Source organism: Chelonoidis abingdonii, chromosome 1 (assembly GCF_003597395.2).
Source record: "Chelonoidis abingdonii isolate Lonesome George chromosome 1, CheloAbing_2.0, whole genome shotgun sequence".
In the NCBI taxonomy this organism is placed as follows: domain Eukaryota; kingdom Metazoa; phylum Chordata; order Testudines; family Testudinidae; genus Chelonoidis; species Chelonoidis abingdonii.
In genome coordinates, this window is record NC_133769.1 from 369916856 (window position 1) to 369938679 (window position 21824).

The window sequence follows — 21824 nt, forward strand, 5'->3', positions numbered from 1 at the left end:
TCAGAATTACAAACATTTCAGTTACAAACCACTACCAGCATTCCCAAGGTGTTTAACTGAGGTTTTACCGTACCTAAAGCACACCCATCCTTTTTAAAAAAAACAAACCAATTTTTGATATAAGAAATTTTAGTCTTGTTCAGACTTTCACAGAAGACTATGGAAATCTTAAAGTAGCAGGGCTAGGACAGGGAGAAGCGAAGCCTGAATAAAAGTGTATTCACTTCCTTTTTCAAAGGCTGTTGATAGTTCTCATTCAAAGAAAACCACTTAGGAGAAGGGATTCACTAGAAATGGAACACCCCAGCCCTCACTGAAACCTCACTGCATTGTTCAGCTGGCTGGTACCATGGAGCAAGCAAAGACTGAGTCCTACAGGGAAGCCAAAACCATTCATACCCTCTTTGTAGAAAGCCCTCCTCCCCACCTTTCTGCACACTTAGAACTGACACGTGCCCATGCAGTACTCCTGGAGATGGCCTTGCTCCAAGTCCTAGGATACTATCCTTTGCTAGAGTCCTGCAGTCTCATGCCCCTTGGCATGCCACCCCTGCTCATTTCAGATCACAAACTGAACACATTTTTACAAAGGTTTTATTCATCCCAATCATCCATTTGTTGCCTTTAAAACTTCTGGAACTGCTTCTTGGTGCCAGCAGCCTTTGTGACCTTGAGGACGTTGAATCGAACTGTCTTGCTGAGGGGACGGCATTCCCCCACTGTCACAATATCCCCAATCTGGACATCCCTGAAAAAAAGCACAGCTGCTTTTAGATAGCTAAACAGCAGATTCTTTGCCACCAGAAATTTGTTCCTGCAGTATGGATGTGTGCCAGCACAGCACTGAAGAGACTAAATGCAACTGAACAAGACAACACTGAAAAACAGGTCTCATGAACCTAAAGTATTAAAGGCCCCTTCTGCTGTTATTTAAGTGCCAAACAGGTGGCATTTGCTTTCAGCAAGTGAAAGGTCCACCATCCACCACTAAACCAGGTCTTTCTAGCCTTTGATTTTGGCATGCATGAAGCAAGTGTCAATATGTAATAGAATGCACACAGTTCCCACAGGAGAGTATTAATCAGGATTAAAAGCAAATGCTTGGACTCATAGACCAGGCAAAGACCAAGTGTTTTCCTTGCAATCCTTACCTAAGTACTTGGAAAAAGCTTCTTGCTTAGTTCTCACTCACCTGAATTTGGACTGAAATGCTAATCCAGGACCTCCCAGAGACAAGAGGACCCTCATTCCCTACTCTCAGTACACTTATCTTCATACATCATTTGAAAGGTTCCCTATATTCTGACCAAATACCTTTCTTCCAAGGATCTCAAAGAGCTTTACAAATACTTATGAAGCTTTACAACCTCCAGGGAGGTAGGCAAGTAATCCCTGGTTACTGAGGGATAAATAAGGAACAGAGATGAAGTGACTTACTCAAGATCACAGAATAAAAGTCAGACAGCACTAAGAATGAGGACTCAGTCTTTACACAAGTCCCCTGTCCTAAGTACTGTAAGAAGGCTTCCTCCCAGGAAAACCTTTGACATTTACCAATGTGACCATGTCACATGCATACAGCTCACTTTATAAACATCCCTACACATCCACATTTGACAGTTTTCCAGGAAGTTCCTGCACAGAGAAGCATTCCAGATTGGGGGCTGCCAGATCAGAACATGTTTTATGGTTCAGCATTGCCAGACTGGCATTTTCAGCAGTCCTCCTTCACCACAGGGGGCTCTGCAGACCATCGTGAGTTTAGACATCACCACCACCAAACAGGCTCTAGGTCAGAGCACAGCCCATATAGTTTTACAGTGTTGACTCACTTCATTTACCTTTCTAGATTGAAGTGCAGTCACCAACTACAATTCTGGGTATCTCATGCTTCCCTTTGATCTGAACAGCTTTCTGTTTGTGTTGAGACTGAGCATTTATAGCACTTGCAGCACATCTCAACTTCAAAGCACAGTGCATGCTTTAACCTTACCACCACACTAGCAAGACAGGTAAGTGATTCCCATTCTGCACATAGGAAAACGGAGGTAGAAGATGAACAGCTTGCCCATGGTGAGTCTCTATCCGAATGGATTAATACAAATACCCTGACTCCTCGTCTTGTACCGATCATCGCATTCTGGGGCCTGAAGTCTCCAGGGCGAGTTAGTGAACAGTACAGAGAGACTACGTAATGACCTATGTAGAGAGTCATCAGTCCTTAGATTTGAAGGGAAGAGCACAGCACGACTAATCACTGCTCCATAGTGTACCCCTAGTACTACTCCTGTGCTCACCTGAAGCAGGGGGAGAGATGTACGGACATATTCTTGTGGCGTTTCTCAAAACGGTTGTACTTGCGGATATAGTGTAAGTAATCCCTGCGGATGACGATAGTACGCTGCATCTTCATCTTGGTAACCACACCTGCGGGAATACGGAGGGGTAGAGGGGGAAAGAACACCAAGCACTTAGTTGTGGTGTTTAAGCAGAAGTTAATATTTTACTGATGCCTGGTCTACAAAGTTATTCCAGTATAGTTATACTGGTCAAGGTATCTCTTTTTAAATTTAAAATCAGCACAGGTTTGCTGTTATCAGCCCTAGTGCAAACACATACCAGTCTAACTGTGCTTATCCCAGTACACTTTTGCTGGTTCAGAGAACTGGTATAATTGCATCCACACTAGAAGGGCTTTGCAAGTTTTGCCATTGTACTTGTACTGGTGTACTAAAACCTCCTAGTATAGATAAGACCAGAGACTTCCCAAAAGAAGCTCCAGTCTGGAGAGTAAGACTCAGGCACCAGACTGAGGCTGGGGACCTTCAGGGTTATATGGTAAGTTTTCCTATCAATCTATACGCTTATCAATGGTTTATAGTAAAATAAAAATAAATCCAGCACAGTACAGTGTACTTACGTGCATAAACCATTAACCTTGATTGTACAGACTGGAGACTTGTCCCCAACCTTTTCCTGAAATTTTCAATAGGACGCTATACTTGGAGCTATTGATTACATGCCCCTCTGTTTTACCCATCCTCCTTCATGCATTAACATAGGCACTACATTTCTCTCTATCCTATATTACATTTGAAAGATGGCAGCTAATTAGTTATTCCTAATACTCATTAAGGATTGGTTAGCTCCATAATCCACTGTATATTAGAAATGGATTACTTAGTATTTAAGCATCAAAGGATGGCATCAGATAATTTTGGACAACATTATCAAGTCTGTAGCCCAGTGGTCCCCAACCTTTTGACCTGGCAGGCGCCAGACGAAGGACTGTGGCAGCGGACGAGCATCTGCCGAAATGCCGCTGAATTAATGCGGCATTTCAGTGGCGATGCCTCTCGATGACACCATTTGTTAGCAGTCGCTGAAATTCGGCAGATGCTCGACCACCGGCCAGGACATGGGCGTATTTAGATGTCGGTTCCCGCGGGAACCGCATTGGGGGCCAGTGCTGTAGCCTCTGCATGCATTTTTCAACAGCAGCATGGCCCCTGAAGTTGATATTCTCCTCACTATCTACATCAACCAAAACAGTTCTATTTCAGTGTAAAGACTCTCCCCTAAGATAAGATGTAGCAACTCTCTCTAGAAGGGTACTGCCACTGTCTCCTGGGTCCTTTTGTCAGGCATCAGCAAAGCCATTTGGCAGTGTCGTCAGAGTCCCTTCACCATGAGACTTGGAAGACCATCGTGAGAATAGCATCATTTGCATCTCAGGACCATAGCAGCAGTGAAAAGGGGAGACAGCAATTAATTTCTGGCAGGAAGCGTACAAACCTGAAGGGGGCATTTTGTGTTTTGTGATCTGAGATCCTAAAAAGTGGGCTGCGCATTAAAAGCAAGAAATGGCTACCGCCTTTAACAATAAGCCCATATGCTGAGGTCTTTAGTTCCAGAGGCTCAGACTCCAGGACATCTGCAGCCTGCTCTAATCTATGAGAGTTCCAAACAACCTCATTTTCCATTAATAAACTCATATGCCTACATTTTGTTTAACTGATAGATCCAGCTCCTAAACAGCTCTACTCAAACAGGCCTCCAAGTGCCATTCCCTGCAGGATGTTTACATAACCAAAAGGTTTTGAAATTTATCCAAAGTAACAATTCTACTCACAGAAGTGTTTTAGTCCTTACCTGACAGGATACGACCACGAATAGAGACATTACCAGTGAATGGGCATTTCTTGTCAATGTAAGTGCCCTCAATGGCCTGAAAACAGAGAAAGTTGACATCAGTACTTTGGAGCTAAAAAGTTAGTGAGTGCTGCAGAAATCTATCATCAATGAAAACCTGTAGCACCCAAATTGATCTTCTGGGGTGCTACAACAGGACTGGTACTGTAAGCGTGAGGCACATCAACGCCTTTATTCCTGTCTGTATGAACTGACATCAGCAAGGCCACTCGGCAACTGTCGTCAAAGCCCCTTCACCTGTGGGACTTGGAAGACCATCGTGAGAAAACACATCACATGTCAGCAAGGAAAAGAACCACTCTGAAGTTTGCAAAAACTGCTTTTCATAACCTCCTGGTTTATCCACTGCCTATTAACCTGCTACTTTGACAGAAATATTCTGGCCATTGACAGTCTGGAGCTGAACTTATCTCTGTCCTATTGGATTTTATTCTTCTAGCCCAAACTTAATACCATTTCTATACTAATCTTTTCATGAAAAGATCAACCTCTTCCCCCGCCCTCTCCCCCATATGAAGGGCAAAGTCATGAGTCACTCCGAAAGACTAGCAAGCCAGAGCTAGGACCAGCTGTGGCTTGGTTCACTTTTTATACCTCTTTGGGAGTCTTGAAGCCCAGGCCAATGTTCTTATAGTAACGGGCGAGTTTCTCCTTGCCTCCCTCTCCCAGAAGCACCCGCTTCTTGTTCTGGAAGATGGTAGGCTGTTTCTGATAAGCCCTCTCAGTCTGTTTGGGAAAGACCAAAAAAAGCGAAGTTAAAATGAAGAAAATCACCCAAATAATGCACTCAGGGGCACCAGGGGGGTTAGAGTGCCTGCCTACGCTTATGGCCGCGCTTAAAAGGCTACACTGTCACCCCTGTAGCGTGGAGCTGTGGATCGTGCACCCCGCAGGGGACCCCCTGGAGCTGCGGCAATGCCAGTGTCCGTCCCCAGTGCAGAGCAGCTGAGACACGGGGACACTGTACCTGGGCCTGGCCTACGCCGGAGGGCCAGGCTGGGTTAACTCCCTGCGGCCGGGCAGTGACACCAGCCCAGGTCCCTGCGTGGCCAGCGCCAGGCCGACGAGCCTCTCGGGGAGGGGCCCCGGCTCCAGCGCACCGCGCGCAGGGACACGCCCATTGCTCTGTGGGGCTAGCACCACCGCCCTGCCGGCGGGGGCACGGGCCGAGCCGCCCGCGCGTGGGGAGCTCTCTGCCCCGCAGGCGGCCGGGGGGCCGGGCCCGGCGCCAGCTACGTGGTCCCCTCCCGGGCCGCCCTAGGCCCGCTCGCCCGCCAGGCGGGGGGAAGGGAATCACACGGGGGCTGCCCCCCCGCAGGAGCGAGCGCAGCCGCTTCCGCCCACGGCGCGGAGCCCCGACCTGCAACGTCCGCCATTTCCCACTGCGCGAGAGAAAAAGAGGCCGCCGTAAGCAGCACGCTACGCCTTTTCGCCGCCGCGCGCCGGAAGTGACCTCACTACGCACAGGAGCGCGGGAGGCGTCCGCTCCGTCCCAGCAGCGGGCGGGCGGGGTCTGAGCTGAGGGGCCGGGGCTAACTCAGACACCGCGCGTCGACTTTTTCATACCCCCTTGGGAACGTGCGCGAGCCGCCCCTTAGCAGCCATTGCTCTGGTGGGGACAGCGCCCCTCCCCCCGCCCGGCAGCCATTGCTCTGTTGGGGCTAGCACCCCCCCCCGGCAGCCATTGCTCTGTGGGCTAGCACCCGCCCCCAGCCCAGCAGCCATTGCTCTGTGGGGCTAGCACCCCCCCCGGCAGCCATTGCTCTGTGGGCTAGCACCCCCCCCAGCCCAGCAGCCATTGCTCTGTGGGGCTAGCCCACCCCCCCAGCCCAGCAGCCATTGCTCTGGTGGCTAGCACTCCCCCCCTGCAGCCATTGCTCTGTCGGGATTGCACCCTCCCCCAGCCCGGCAGCCATTGCTCTGTGGGGACAGCGCCCCTCCCCCCGCCGGCGCCTTTGCTCTGTGGGCTAGCACCCCCCGCCCGGCAGCCATTGCTCTGTGGGGCTGCACCCCCCCCAGCCCAGCAGCCATTGCTCTGTGGGCTAGCACCCCCCCTCCGGCAGCCATTGGCTCTGTGGGGACAGCGGCCCTCCCCCCGCCCGGCAGCCATTGCTCTGTGGGGCTAGCACCCCCCCCCGGCAGCCATTGCTCTGGTGGGGCTCAGCACCCCCCCCAGCCCAGCAGCCATTGCTTCTGTGGGGCTAGCACCCCCCCCAGCCCAGCGCCATTGCTCTGGGTGGCTAGCACTCCCCCCCTGGCAGCCATTGCTCTGTCGGGATTGCACCCTCCCCCCAGCCCGGCAGCCATTGCTCTGTGGGGACAGCGCCCCTCCCCCCGCCGGCAGCCTTGCTCTGTGGGGCTAGGCACCCCCCCGGCAGCCATTGCTCTTGTGGGGCTAGCACCCCCCCAGCCCAGCAGCCATTGCTCCTGTGGGGCTAGCACCCCCCCCGGCAGCCATTTCCTGTGGGGACAGCGCCCCTCCCCCGCCCGGCAGCCATTGCTCTGTGGGGCTAGCACCCCCCCGGCAGCCATTGCTCTGTGGGGCAGCCCCCCCCCAGCCCAGCAGCCATTGCTCTGTGGGGCTAGCACCCCCCCCAGCCCAGCAGCCATTGCTCTGGGTGGCTAGCACTCCCCCCCCTGGCAGCCATTGCTCTGTCGGGATTGCACCCCTCCCAGCCCGGCAGCCATTGCTCTGTGGGGACAGCGCCCCTCCCCCGCCGCGGCAGCCTTTTGCTCTGTGGGGCTAGCACCCCCCCCCGGCACCATTGCTCTGTGGGGCTAGCACCCCCCCCACCAGCAGCCATTGCTCTGTGGGGCTAGCACCCCCCCCGGCAGCAATTTGCTCTGTGGGACAGCGCCCCTCCCCCCGCCCGGCAAGCCATTGCTCTGGGGCTAGCACCCCCCCCCGGCAGCCATTGCTCTGTGGGGCTAGCACCCCCCCCGGCAAGCCATTGCTCTGTGGGGCTAGCACCCCCCAGCCCAGCAGCCATTGCTGCTGTGGGCTAGCACCCCCCCCAGCCCGCAGCCATTGCTCTGGGTGGCTAGCCTCCCCCCCCTGGCAGCCATTGCTCTGTCGGGATTGGCACCCCCCCAGCCCGGCAGCCATTGCTCTGGGGACAGCGCCCCTTCCCCCCGCCGGCAGCCTTTGCTCTGTGGGCTAGCACCGCCCCCCCGGCAGCCATTGCTCTGTGGGGCTAGCACCCCCCCCAGCCCAGCAAGCCATTGCTCTGTGGGGCTAGCACCCCCCCCGGCAGCCATTGCTCTGTGGGACAGCGCCCCTCCCCCCGCACGGCAGCCATGCTCTGTGGGGCTAGCACCCCCCCCCGGCAGCCATTGCTCTGTGGAGGCTAGCACCCCCCAGCCCAGCAGCCTTGCCTCGTGGGCTAGCACCCCCCCAAGCCCAGCAGCCATTGCTCTGGGTGGCTAGCACTCCCCCCTGGCAGCCATTGCTCTGTCGGGATGGCACCCTCCCCCAGCCCGGCAAGCCATTGCTCTGTGGGACAGCGCCCCTCCCCCGCCGGCAGCCTTGCTCTGTGGGGCTAGCACCCCCCCCGGCAGCCATTGCTTCGTGGGGCTAGCCGCCCCCCCAAGCCAGCAGCCATTGCTCTGTGGGGCTAGCCCCCCCCAGCCCAGCAGCCATTGCTCTGGTGGCTAGCACTCCCCCCCCTGGCAGCCATTGCTCTGTCGGGATTGCACCCTCCCCCCAGCCGGCGGCAGCCATTGCTCTGTGGGGACAGCGCCCCTCCCCCGCCGGCAGCCTTGCTCTGTGGGGCTAGCACCCCCCCCGGCAGCCATTGCTCTGTGGGGCTAGCACCCCCCCCCCAGCCCAGCAGCCATTGCTCTGTGGGGCTAGCACCCCCCCCCGGCAGCCATTGCTCTGTGGGGACAGCGCCCCTCCCCGCCCGGCAGCCATGCTCTGTGGGGCTAGCACCCCCCCCGGCAGCCATTGCTCTGTGGGGCTAGCACCCCCCCCCCCGCCCCCCAGCCGGCAGCCATTGCTCTGTGGGGCTAGCACCCCCGCCCCGCCGGCAGCCTTTTGCTCTGTGGGGCTAGCACCCCGCCCCCCGGCAGCCTTTGCTCTGTGGGGCTAGCACCCCCCCGCGCAGAGCCATTGCTCTGTGGGGACAGCGCCCCTCCCCCGCCCGGCAGCCATTGCTCTGTGGGGACAGCGCCCCTCCCCCCGCCGGCAGCCATTGCTCTGTGGGGCTAGCACCCCCCCGGCAGCCATTGCTCTGTGGGGCTAGCGCCCCCTCCCCCGCCCGGCAGCCATTGCTCTGTGGGGCCTAGCACCCCCCCCGGCAGCCATTGCTCTGTGGGGCTAGCACCCCTCCCCCCCCGGCAGCCATTGCTCTGTGGGGACAGCGCCCCTCCCCCGCCCGGCAGCCATTGCTCTGTGGGGACAGCGTCCCGCCCCAGCCCGGCAGCCTTTGCTCTGTGGGGCTAGCACCCCCCCCCGGCAGCCATTGCCTGTGGGGCTGCCCCCCCCGGCCAGCTCTTGTCGGGCTAGCACCCCCCCCGGCAGCCATTGCTCTGTGGGGACAGCGCCCCTCCCCCGCCCGGCAGCCATTGCTCTGTGGGGCTAGCACCCCCCCCGGCAGCCATTGCTCTGTGGGGACCAGCGCCCCTCCCCCCGCCCGGCAGCCATTGCTCTGTGGGGCTAGCACCCCCCCCGCAGCCATTGCTCCTGTGGGCTAGCGCCCCTCCCCCGCCGGCAGCCATTGCTCTGTGGGGCTAGCACCCCCCCCGGCAGCCATTGCTCTGTGGGGCTAGCAGCCCCTCCCCCCCCCGGCAGCCATTGCTCTGTGGGGACAGCGCCCTCCCCCCGGCCGGCAGCCATTGCTCTGTGGTGCAGCGCCCCGCCCACCCCCGTGCAGCCATTGCCTCCCCCCCCCCGGCAGCCATTGCTCTGTGGGGCTAGCACCCCCCCCCGGCAGCCATTGCTCTGTGGGGACAGCGCCCCTCCCCCCGCCCGGCAGCCATTGCTCTGTGGGGCTAGCACTCCCCCGTCCCTGTCCGGCAGCCATTGCTCTGTGGGGCTAGCACACCCCCCCCGGCAGCCATTGCTCTGTGGGGCTAGCGCCCACCCCGCCTGGCAGCCATTGCTCTGTGGGGCTAGCACCCCCCCCCCCGCGCCAGTCACTGCACGGATACACTGCTCTGCAAATGGATGAGTAATTTCACAGGTGTCGCAGGCTGCCTGTAGTTTCTTGCCCTGAGGCCACTGCTGGTGCAAGAGAAACAGGAGCAGTGCATTGGCGTGATGGTGGGGTTTGCCACCAGCCCTGCAAAGGGGCCGGGTTTCAGGAAGGGCTTTAGCTTCAGAACCCACCCCCCCATCCTAACTCGCCGCAGGCGATAGACAGAGACTGTAGTGATCCTGTAGGGTGCAAGGGGTGCGGCATTTCCAGGCCTAGCTGAGGAGAGCGGAGGGAGCTGGGCAGCTTCTGAGTTTATTATTTTAAAAAAGACAATTCCTGAGGCGGGAAAGTCAGGAGAGGGGAGATCGCAGCAGCTCCCCTGGAACAGATCTGCCTGGGCCCCAGCAGCCCCCTCCCCAGCACCAGGGAGACAGAAACAGTGTTGGTGGCTCTGGTTGGGCTGCGGAGATGAGGGGAGAGGGCCCCCCTGTTAGCATTAAATTAGGTTCACTCCAGGGAAAACATTGCCCTCACCCCAGCACCTGTGATTATTTCTGGTTTAAGATTCAATCATATACAAAAATGTGGGTCTGCTGGCTGGCTGCTCAGTGGGGGGCTGCCTTACCCTCTCCTAACCTCGGGGGTTGGGGAACAGCCATATTATCCCTATTCATCCTCCCACCAACTCTCCTGCCTGCCACACAGTTCACACCCCTCCCCCTGTGGTCCCCAAGTCTGTCACACCTACCCCTACTTTTTCACTCCATTTCCCTTCAGACTCTGTTTGGCTTTCCCCTTCTGCCCCCCACATTTCCCTGTCCAGATTCTAAACTAGAGCACCCAGAGCAGGGATGGCCAACCTGAGCCTGAGAAGGAGTCAGAATTTACCAAAGTACATTGCCAAAGAGCCACAGTAATACGTCACCAGCCCCCCATCAGCTCCCTCCCAGTGTTGCCGGCACAAAGTGCCCGAGGGGGGCAACAGCAGGGGGGTCCGTCGCCCGGTGTGCACCACGCCAATCAACACACCAGGGTAGAGAAGCAAACTAAGTTTATTTGAGATCTCAAAGTGGTGCTGGGAGACTTGACATGCCTCAAATCCAGCAGACCTAAAACAAGCATGAGAACTTATATCCATGAGAACTTTTCTCGCTGACAAGCAAGCCCCCGTTTCCCCTCCCTCTTCTGTCGGGCTGCAGCATTCTTTTCTCACACACTTCTTTGTCTTCCCCCTCCCTCTTCTCCTTCCTCACCCTGTAGCAGTTACGTAAGCGCAGGTGCATTAAGTAATCTTGGCCGCGGCAGCTCATTAGTAAGTTTTCCTTCTGCAAGTTATCTGGAGGGGCAAAAGAAGAGAAATACATGCTCAAACGGTCTAAAGCGAAGTATATGAGGCCATGGCAACTGATAAGGGACATTGCACCTGGCCTTTTCTATTTATTGGCCTGTTAGGTCAATTAGAGTTTAAACATGGAAGAACTTCTGCTCATCTGAGGCCTAAACAGGGAGACTGTATATCCTTATTGCCTTTTACCTTTTAAGTTACTTAGGATTATCCTTAGTGACATCAACACCAGCACCACTGGCAGCCCCGCTGATCAGCACCTCCCCGCACCTCCAGATCAGCTGTTTTGTGGCGTGCAGGTGGCTCTGAGGGGGAGGAGGGAGGACACGGCAGGCTCAGGGAAAGGCGGGTGGGAAGGGGTGGAGTAGTGGCAGAGCCTGTGGCAGAGCTAGGAGTTCAGCAGTGAGCACCTCGCCCCCCAGCATATTGGAAAGTTGGCACCTGTAGCTCCACCCCCGGAGTCGGTGCCTATACAAGGAGCAGCATATTAACTCCTGAAGAGCTGCATGTGGCTCCGTAGCCACAGGTTGGCCACGCATGGCCCAGAGAGTGGCTGTTTTTCCCTGAGGGCTTCAATGCCATTGGAAAGAATGGTAGACAGCAGCCATTTCATTAGGGGCAGCCGCTTGTGAACGGTCAGCCATTTTAAGAGAGGGTGGTCTCTGGCTTCAGTTCCTTTGTAAGTGATGGGAAATGGTAGACGTTTTGAATAAGGGAAAAATTGGGAGATTCCTGGTGCCAGAAATTCATGAGATGATGAAGTGGGTTTTAGCCCACAAAAGCTTATGCCCAAATAAATGTGTTAGTTTCTAAGGTGCCACAAGGACTCCTAGTTTTTGCTGATATAGACTAACACTGCTACCCGTCTGAAACATGAGATGATGAGTAGCTTTAAAAATACCCAGCTCATTCACCAACCTCACGATGAGCGTGAGCAGCTTAGGGCACAAAGGGGCTGGGTAAATTCAAGTTCTCTACAGCAGTCCTCATTCCCCAGCAATAGTTCTTGTTGCCCCTGATGCTCAAAATTGACTAAACTGTGCATAGGGCCCTGTTGTAAGATGTTCCCTTCAGGACTCCTGTCCCTGGTCTATATGGAGCCGGTCATGCCTGGAAATAAATCCTGAGAGGGCAGATTTTGCGGGGATGGGATGGCTCCTCTGCAGCCCAAACCTCCTGATGTTAATCCCCCCCACAGCAGAGTCAATGCAACGTTTTCTAGAGCACTCAGGTACCCAAGACACTTAGTTCCTCTCTCCTCTCACCCCCCCACCTTCTTCTTCTGCAGTTGGGGAAGGGATGGCTGGAGGGAGGGGACACTGCTCCAGTGGGACATTTTTAGGAAGATGCTGATGGGTGTGTCCAGTGACGAGAGGAGTAGGGTGTGAAAACCTGCTGGGGCCTGTTTGAAATAGAGCCTGATGTTAGATACAGGCTCATTGTGGGTTGGGAGGTGGAATTCCCTGAACTTTGGAAAAGGAAACCTCCCCCTGGAGGAGAAAGAGAGAGCCTGAGACATGAGGCCTGATATAAGAGGCCCGGTATGAGGTGATCAACTTTGCTAATATAAAGCAAAGTTACCAAAAGTCAGGCTGTAAGCAAAAGTCAGGCTCTGCCTATGTAACCTGGCAAGAACAGAGCTGGTATTGCAAAAACACACAAATTCCTAAGAAGTGCTAGGCACAGGACACTCATGTAAAACATTCCAGAGAGGTGGTACCAGAACACTCTGATATGGTACAAGTATGGTACAAACACACTCCCAAAGATGATGCTAGGACACACCATGTCAGAGGGGCAATACATAACTTGTTTGTATCAGTGTATAAAGAGGGGTTTCAGAGGGATTGTCTTTGGCTGGCCTGGGTGGGAAACGGAAAGTATCACTGTTCACTGAGCTGGTCCATTGTCACAGGCATTCATGTGTCAGTGTACCTGTAATCACTGAGTTGGAGCATTAGCATTGTGCTTCATCAACAACAAACCTGGCTGTGTACCTTTGCTACAAACCAAGTCTTGTGGTCTTATTGTGCAGTTTGGTCGAGGTCTGCTTTGATGGCTATCTGTGCAGAGCTGGGACAGCACACAGAAATAACACACAGCCAACGACTAACTACACGCTCCAAAGGACTCCGGAACTATTACCTGAGACCAAGTGCTTCACTCTGTGGGAGCAATGACTTCTGGATGTGTCTCCAGCCTTGAGAGTGAATAACAGTGTCACCAGGAAGCATCTGACCATGTTCTTCAGCCCTGCCAAGGCCAAAAGGTAGCCTTGGAGAGGAAGCCAAAGGAATGAAAGTGCAGGGAGGAATTCTGTTAGTGCAAAAAGAGTTTTTGGTGCCATCAAATTACAGTAATGATGAGGGGAGAGAAACTGAGCTGTGCAGGAACATGAGGGGAGTGTAGGTTTGGAATAAGGGACACCCTGAGAGGGAGGGGCCAGTAGGGAGATGACTCTGACCTGTGATTTAAGTGAAATACTGTATTCCTTTCAATAAGGAGCACAAGATAAGGGAGAACAGACTTGAAGTGTCATCCCAGCACATCTGAAATGCAGTTTATGGTGAATTCTGCAAGCATCAAGTTGACTATGTGGGGAAAAGGTGCAAACTGTTTAGAGTATGTCGGCACTGCAGTGTGGACATGGACTGTGACACGTTTAAGCCCAACTCCCCAGACTTCCACATGCAATGCTTGCCGACATGCACCTGCCCCTCTTCAGAATATGGGTTTAATGGCTCACTCAGGGTTATGGGTATGAGCCTGCTTTCTCCTGTAGCACATGACCAGGTGACTCTGCAGTGAGCTTTTGTTGTCAGGTTCATGTTCAGATTGCCTGACAACGCCATCCCACAATTCCTTGGGCCTGTGCATTCCAGCCCTTCTACCTCCCATGAACCGGAAACAACTTCTTGGTTCAAATACAGCCCTTTGGTATTTAACCCTTCATTTCCCATATACATCACGATTTTACAAATAGCTATGCCTGGCATGTGGAAAAAGCAAAGAAGATGCTCAGCACTCAGCACACTGCTAGCTGGCCAGAAGAACACACCAGGATTCTGGTCTACATGTGGTGTGAGGACAACAAGATCCACGGCTTTAGCAGGAGCTTCAGCTGGTAGAGCTGGGGATCCGTTGGGCACGGTGTCCAGTGCAGGGAGAGGATCAAATATCTCAAGACCTCCTATCTCAAAGCAAAGGATGGAACTCCCCGCTATTTGCCACTCAACATTAAGCTATTCCAATGCAGAGGAAAGATAAGAAGAGCCACAGGAGGCCAATGTGGCTACACAAGGAGCTTTTTAGCTATCTCAAAACCAAAAGAGATGCACACAGGAAATGAAAGAGGGGGCATGTCACCAAGGATTTATACATGAGAATAGCATGAGCATGTAGGGACAAAATCAGGAAGGCCAAGGCAAAGACTAAGTTACAGCTGGTAAGAAATGTTAGAGACAACAAGAAGGGGTTCTACCAATGTCAGACAAAAAAGAAAGATCAGGGATGGTTTGGGTCGGCTGCTTTATGAAGGTGAGCTGGTAACATTTATAAATATGTTGACTAGGACTGGTCCCAGAACAGACCCCTGGGGGACACCATTATTTACTTCTCTACATTCTGAAAACTGTCCATTTATACCTACTCTTTGTTTTCTATTTTTTAACAAGTTACCAATCCATGAGAGCACCTTCCCTTTTATCCCATGACAGCTTACTTTGCCTCAGAGCCTTTGGTGAGGGACCTTGTCAAAGGCTTTCTGAAGATCTAAGTACACTATATCCACTGGATCCCCTTGGTCCACAGGCTTGTTGACCTCCTCAGAGAATTCTAGTAGATTGGTGAGGCATGATTTCCCTTTACTAAAACCATGTTGACTCTTCCTCAACAAATTATGTTCATCTATATGTCTGACAATATTGTTCTTTATTATAGTTTCAGCCAGTTAGCCCAGTACTGAAGTCAGGCTTACAGGTCTGTAATTGCCGGCATCAACTCTGGAGTCCTTTTTAAAAATTGGTGTCACATTAGCTATCCTCCAGTCATCTGGTACAGAAGCTGATTTAAAAGATAGATTACAGACTATAGTTAGTAGTTCTGCAATTTCACACTTGAGGTCCTTCAGAACTCATGGGTGAATACCATCTGATCATGGAGACTTATTGCTGTTTAATTTATCCCAAAACCTCCTCTAATGATACCTCAGTCTGGAACAGTTCCTCAGATTTGTCACCTAAAAAGAATGGCTCAGGTTTGAGAATCTCCCTCACATCCTCAGCTATGAAGACCAATACAAAGAATTCATTTAGTTTCTCTGCAATGGCCTTATCGTCCTTGAGTGCTACTTCAGCACCTCGATTGTCCAGTGGCCCCACTGGTTGTTTAGGAGGCTTCCTGCTTCTGATGTACTTAACGAAAAAATGCTATTACTTTTTGAGTCTTTGGGTAGCTGTTCATCAAATTCTTTTTTGACCTTTCTAATTGTATTTTTACACTTCATTTGCTAGTGTTTATGCTCCTTTCTATTTTGCTCACTAGGATTTAACTTCCACTTTTTAAAAGATGCCTTTTTGTATCTCACTTCTTCTTTTACTTTGTTGTTTAGTCACAGTGGCTCTTTTTTGGTTCTCTTACTACATTTTTTAAAATTTGGGTTATACATTTAAGTTGATCTTCTATTATGTTGTGTAACAGAGTCATGACCCACCTCTCTTCCTGAGGCTCACTTGCTCTCCTCCATAAGGCTCAGAGCGGCTTCAGAGTTGTGCAACACCCATGTCTTTATTTACTTAAGGTTGTCCCACCACCAGTGTCCATCTATATACAAGCAGAGGAGCCTTCAGCCTGACTGACTTCTCCGTTGCTGCCCCCTGTCTTCTGGCTTCCTCCCAGTCTTTATAGCCCTTGGCTTGTCAGGCCAGCAGGTGTTGCCAGTCCAGTATTGGGCCTTTTTCATCAGCCGCAATCTGCTTCCCTAGACTGGAGCTGACCTGTCAGGGGCTAATTAGGTGCGATTGCACCAGCACCCTGCTATACAGTGTCTTTAAAAAGTTTCCATGCATCTTGCAGATATTTCACTTTTGGCACTGTACCCTTTAATTTCTGTTTAATTAATCTCCTCATTTTTGTGTAGTTCCCCTTTCTGAAATTAAATGCTACAGTGTTGGGCTGCTGTGGTGTTTTTCCTGCCACAGGGATATTAAATTTAATTATATTAAGTTCACTATTACCATGCAGTCCAGCTGTATTCACCTCTTGGACCAGATCCTGTTCTCTACTTAGGACTAAATCAAGAATTGCCTCTCCTCTGGTGGGTTCCAGGACCAGCTGCTCCAAGAAGCAGTCATTTAAGTTGTCAATAAACTTTATCTCTGCATCTCATCCTGAGGTGACATGTACCCAGTCAATATGGAGATGGTTGAAATCCATCATTATTATTGAGTTTTTCTATATGTATAACCTCTCTAATCTCCCTGAGCATTTCACAGTCACTATCACCATCCTGGTCAGGTCGTCGGTAATATACCCCTACTGCTATATTCTTGTTATTAGAACATGAGATTACTATCCACAGAGATTCTATGGTACAGTTTGATTCATTTAAGATTTTTACTTCATTTGATACTTGTTCTGTCCTGCTGATATATTTTGTACCCTGGTATTACTGTGTTCCATCGATTATCCTCATTCCACCAAGTTTCTGTGATGCCTATTATACCAATATCCTCATTTAATATGAGGCACTGTAGTTCACCCATTTTATTGTTTCGATTTCTAGCACTGGTATATAAGCACTTTAAAAACTTGTCTCCTTTTAGCTGTCTGCAATTACACGATGTAATTGAATGGGACTCTTTTTTATTTGACTGTTTCTGATCAGACCCTGCCATTTTCCATCCTCTCGTCCTCACTAGTACATAGAGATTCTCTATTAATAGATCCTCCCTTAAGGGATGTCCGAACCATGTGCTCTTCCGCACCTGACAGCTTTCCCCAGCCCTGAGATTAAAAACAGTTCTATGACCTTTTTAATATTAAGTGCCAGCATTCTGGTTCCATTTTGGTTTTTTTGTTGTGGTTGTATTGTGATTATATATTTTTTGTTATTTTGTAATTATTCAGGTTATGGATATACCATTACTATTCATACCAATATTTTTACACGTTTCTGTATGATACTGTATCACACCCCCAATGTGTCCTGATATTTTAGTGTTGTGATCTGGTCACCCTAAATTTTACTGGATGCTGGGAACTGCTCCTAGCACAGATATTGCAGTCCTGCATGACTGGCTCCTGCGTCTGGATGGTATGCTTACATAGGCACCTTCTACTAGCAGGGCCACTCGGGGCGGGGGGCAAGTGGGGTCATTTTCCCCAGGCCCCGCAGGGGCCCTGTGAGCCCTGGCCGAGAATCCCTTCCCTGGCATCTTTTTAATTTTGACTCACCCGACGGCGCTCTGGGTCTTCAGTGGCACTTCAGCAGCGGCTCCTTCAGTGCTGCCGAAGATGCGGAGCGAGTGAAGGACCCACCGCCGAAGACTCAGCGCGCCGCCCGGTGAGTACAAGAGCCGCAGGGGGTGGTGCCTTTTTTTTATGTCCGCTCCCCTGAAATTGCTCTGCTTCAGGCCCCCTGAATCATCTGGGTGGCCCTGTCTACTAGAGAGGCCTCTAAACTTAGCTGGGAGTGTTCCATTTGGGAAGATCCTGAGTACCGCAATCCAGCCTTGGAGACTACAACTCCCATGATTCCTTGGGGAAGAGAGAGAGAGAAAGAGTTTTCCACTTCCAGAGAATGCAGGGAGAGCGTGTGGTGGGCTATACCTTGGAGGGGAGCTGGGATTTTGGTCAAGGGAACATAGATTGCTTTGTGGAGCTAAATCCAAGCCAGAAACTGCTGCTGAGAGAGCTGCTGGGGCTTTGACCAAGCAAGGAGCCATGGAGACGATTGCTGGGCTTCACTGCAGCCAAGGCAGTGACTCTTGCTGAGTTCAGAACTGACAGAGGTGGGCCTGCAGTGAAGCCAGTGTGTGTAACCTTCACCTTTGTTGTTTGGGGAAGTGCTTGCAAGGGAAAGGGCATAGCAAAGAGATGGTAAGGGGTTGCCTGAGACTGAGAAGAGATGCAGTGGTCTTATCATCTAACCGGAATCCAAGGTTACTGACCTCTGGTTATAACAACTCCCACCTTCAGAGGGGCTATGCAGCTTGGAATGATCCCAAGTTAGGATTTCTCTGTCCTTGGTTACCTTGGCTGGACAGGCAGAATGCTGTCCCAGGCTTCAAGATCTTCACCCGTGCCCACTCAAGCAAGTGTCTAGAACTCTGACATTCACAGGAATGCACACCCAGGGGAGAGGTAACTGGTGACAGTGTAGATGTAAATTGGTGAAGTTTCATTTACTACTGTAAACTGCATGTATTAATTGATATATTGAAGTGTCTCCTGCTTATATAATTGGTTGTGATTTTTTAATTAATCTCAATCTATTATATCATCTTTCTTAAATTGTGAAGTAAAGGTGTGTTACCTCTAAGCAAGTGTATATCGGGTGTATATTCTTTAGAATGGTACTTTTGAGTTAGACCAGGTGTCAGCGAACCAAATCAGCACATTCTTGACCAAGAGGACAATGCAAGAACACACAGATCTTTCAAGTAACTATGTAAACACATTCTAAAGAGATGGTACAGGGATACACTGACCCTTCATTAGATAAGGTGGGAACGACAGAATAATGGATGAGGATGTGTTGTTCTAACTAGCAGGGTGGTAACTAACAGTGTCTGGAGTATAATATGTAACTTGTTTGTATCAAAGTATAAAAGGAGAAGTCATTTTATAGGTATCTTTGTGCCAGCCTAGGGGACAGGATCCTGGTATGCTGACTGAGCTGGTACCATTGTCATGGACATATGTGTGTTGGTGTTCACTGAGACAGAGAACCAATGCCAGGCTTCAGTTGACAATAAACCTGACCGAGCCCCTTCACCTCTGAAAGTCTTTCTTTATAAGTAACATCAAGGTCTGCTGAATCTGCAAGCTGCATCCTCTGCTTGAGCAGCTAACACCAGAGTTCTAAGAAACGCAGCACTGAGCAGTCATAATAGTTTAGCAGCCTTAACAACTCTACAAAAAGCACTAAGAAAGGTAAGAAGCAACGTAAAAGACCACACGCATTCCATTATTGAGTTCATTTTCCCTTCATACACTAGGTTCAGCTGAAAGACAAAGAACTTTTTAATATCAATACATATAGGGATATAAATATGTAGATTCACAAAACAAAACAGCTTTCAGTTAGTACTGTATCTAAAAGAATTATGAGAGTGTAACATAAAAAAATCATAAAAAGTTAACACACCTCAGCTGAGCAAAGAAAAGCAAGTAGGAGCCTGGGGAAGCAGACACTCAACCAGTGAGGGAGAAGGAATAGAATCAGGGACGAAATGCTACAGGAGAATGTGGCCAACGCGGAGGAACAGCTGGAGTTCCAGAGAGAGGGAGAAGAGGCAGCTGCAGGATAAGAGGGAGATAGCCCAGCTGGAGGAGAGAATGGTGGTATGGTTCCTGGAACATGACTGGAAGTTGAGGGAAGGAGGACAGAGCACAGCAGAGGATTTGTTTGAGAAGCTGTTCGCTTTCCTGGCCATCAAGGTACAGGCCCCAGCTACAGGCCCAAGGGATGGTTCAGTCTGACCCCCAAACTATTTTCAGCTCCCTGCACCCCCGGCTCCCCATGGCAGCTGCCCTCTGTGAGACCACTGCCAGAGTCTCCTCCCTGAGTCAGATAGGTGCTTCTGAGATTCTGCTCTGAGCATAGCTGTGTATTGTATTTATTGTGGTGTGTTCTTTGTGGATTTTAAACCCGGCACATTAAAATGTGATGCAACAGTAATCCAAGTGCAAGGGTGCAAGTAATGGCAATGGCTGCAGTTAGGAAAAGAAAAGCTGATGCAGAGAACAGAGCATTTCAAATTCAATGGAAAAAATATTACTTGTTCACTGAAAGTAATGGACTGTCACAGCGCCTTGTGTTCCTGTGATAGCTTTGTTGAAGGAGTACAATATCAGCGAACATTACAACATGATCCACGAGACAAAATACAAGTAGTCCACCAGAGAGTCATGTATCATTCTAGCTAAGGACTGGAAAAGCAAACTTCAAAAGCAGAGAAACATACTGACGAAACCAGCAAATGTACAAATTGCAAGAAAACTGGCTGCATCTTGCAAAGTCTCCCTTGAACTAGTGGAATGTCAAAACCTTTTAGGGACCAGGATGTCAACAAAAGGTGTGCAGTCAACGGCTCTGGATTTGGGGATGAAAAACCAGCAACAGATTTTGAAAGTGTGTCTGTGTCAGAGTATATAACCCCAGTGTAATGCTCTGTACCTTGGGGGAACACCCTACACACCCATGTTCATCTTTATAAAATGATTGTGTGTATCCAGTGCAAAGTTTGTCATGACGGGTGTCTTCGAAAGGCTCATAATGCACTGAGAATGGTTGTTATAGTGATGTTATAGTAATTATTACAGTAATGTTATGGGTTATAATTTCATGTATATAGTTATGAGGCTGAAAATGTATCCTCATGGCTTAAAGCAAGCCCATGCAAAAACTCCAAGAACAGAGGCACAGTTCACAACTCGTCAGGGCATAGATGGGACAAACCCAGCTCAGTCTCATAGGAACAATGGACACTGGCTTAGAAAGCAACAAAAGAATCTGTTAGACCCTTGAGGGAGTCACTCCCTTCCTTTGGTCAGTTTGGGATTGCAATGAGGTAATGCTTACCTGACTCTGAAGGGGGGTAGGGGCAAAGCTAAGAGGAAAGAAAGGACATGATAAAAGGAAGAGACTTTTTACCGTGCTCTCTCTCTTCCACTTACGTCTACAGACACCAGCACCACCAAGCGACTGAAACACTGATGAATGAGGAGAGCCTGACTGAAAGTAACCAGCCAGCCGGTGGTGAGAAGCATCTACGTTTTTAAGGACATTGAAAATGTTAAGATCAGTTTAGAACGTGTTTTGCTTTTATTTCATTTCACTAAATCTGACTTATTGTGATTTGACTTATAATCGCTTAAAATCTATCTTCATAGTTAATAAATCTGTTTTTTTATTCTACCTGAAGCAGTGTGTTTGGTTTGAAGAGTGTCAGCGACTACCCTTGGGAGAACAAGTCTGGTACATATCAATTTCTTTGTTAAATTGACAAACTTATATAAGCTTGCAGTGTCCAGTGGTAGGGCCGGCGCTTCCATTTAGGCGGCCTAGGCAATCGCCTAGTGTGCCAGGATTAGTGGGGGGCGGCATTTTGCCGGCGGGGGGCGGCAGGCGGCTCCGGTGGACCTGCTGCAGTCGTGCCTGCGGAGGGTCCCCTGGTCCCGCGGCTCCAGGGGAGCTGCCGCAGGCATTCCCGCAGACAGTCCGCTGCTCCCACGGCTCCGGTGGACCTCCTGCAGCATGGCTGCGGCAGCTCCACCGGAGCCGTGGACCAGTGCGCAGGGCGGCAAAATGGCCGTACGCTTAGGGCACTAAAAACGCTAGCGCCGGTCCTGTCCAGCAGGCATAACTGGACACTGCAAGATGGAGGTTCCTTGAATTGTGTCTGAGACTGGAGATACTAGCTAGTGTCAGTAACTTGCAAGTAGCTGGGAGCTGCTCACATGCCAGAGGCTGTGTGTGAACAGCCCAGGAGTGGGGGTTCTTACAGCAGAGCAGGGTAAGGCTGGCTCCCAGAGTCAAGGATTGGAGAGGCCTAGCAGATCACTGGTCCAGACAACACTGGAGGGGAACATCACATCCAGAACAGCATGGAAGAGGTTGAGAAGCTAGCTGCTTTGGGCAGGAGCAGCCCTACACCTCCGCACTCACAAATCAAGCCAGATTTGCAGGAAGAGCAGTGGCTCTCAACATATTTACCATTATTGTCCACATATGCAGCTCTATATGTGTTATGTGGGCCATACCCACACAATATCTATTGTGATGGGGCAAGGCCAGATGGCTACAGTAAAGTACTGAGAAACAGGTATGTTAGCTCCAGGCTAAACAAATCCCTAGGACCCTGGTAACCAAATGGCAGTTGCTCCAGGTTAATCAAGGCACCTGG

At 51.0% G+C, this 21824-nt stretch overlaps 1 protein-coding gene and 3 non-coding genes across 4 annotated transcripts; all 4 read right to left on the reverse strand.

The window, feature by feature from the left end:
• Positions 1 to 576: 576 nt before the first annotated feature.
• RPS11 (ribosomal protein S11) lies at positions 577 to 20688 on the reverse strand. Its single transcript, XM_075067825.1, has 5 exons — positions 20596 to 20688; positions 4807 to 4998; positions 4153 to 4228; positions 2298 to 2427; positions 577 to 748 (listed from the first exon to the last, which is right to left on the reverse strand). Exons 1-5 carry the CDS (start codon positions 20686 to 20688, stop codon positions 625 to 627), a joined length of 615 nt encoding a protein of 204 aa, XP_074923926.1. The 3' UTR covers positions 577 to 624.
• Positions 1683 to 1777, reverse strand: LOC116836878 (small nucleolar RNA SNORD35). The gene has a single exon (XR_004376552.1). It is a non-coding gene; the product is annotated as a small nucleolar RNA SNORD35 (small nucleolar RNA).
• LOC116836879 (small nucleolar RNA SNORD35) lies at positions 3639 to 3729 on the reverse strand. The gene has a single exon (XR_004376553.1). It is a non-coding gene; the product is annotated as a small nucleolar RNA SNORD35 (small nucleolar RNA).
• On the reverse strand, positions 4400 to 4493 carry LOC116836880 (small nucleolar RNA SNORD35). Its single transcript, XR_004376554.1, has one exon. It is a non-coding gene; the product is annotated as a small nucleolar RNA SNORD35 (small nucleolar RNA).
• Positions 20689 to 21824: the final 1136 nt, after the last annotated feature.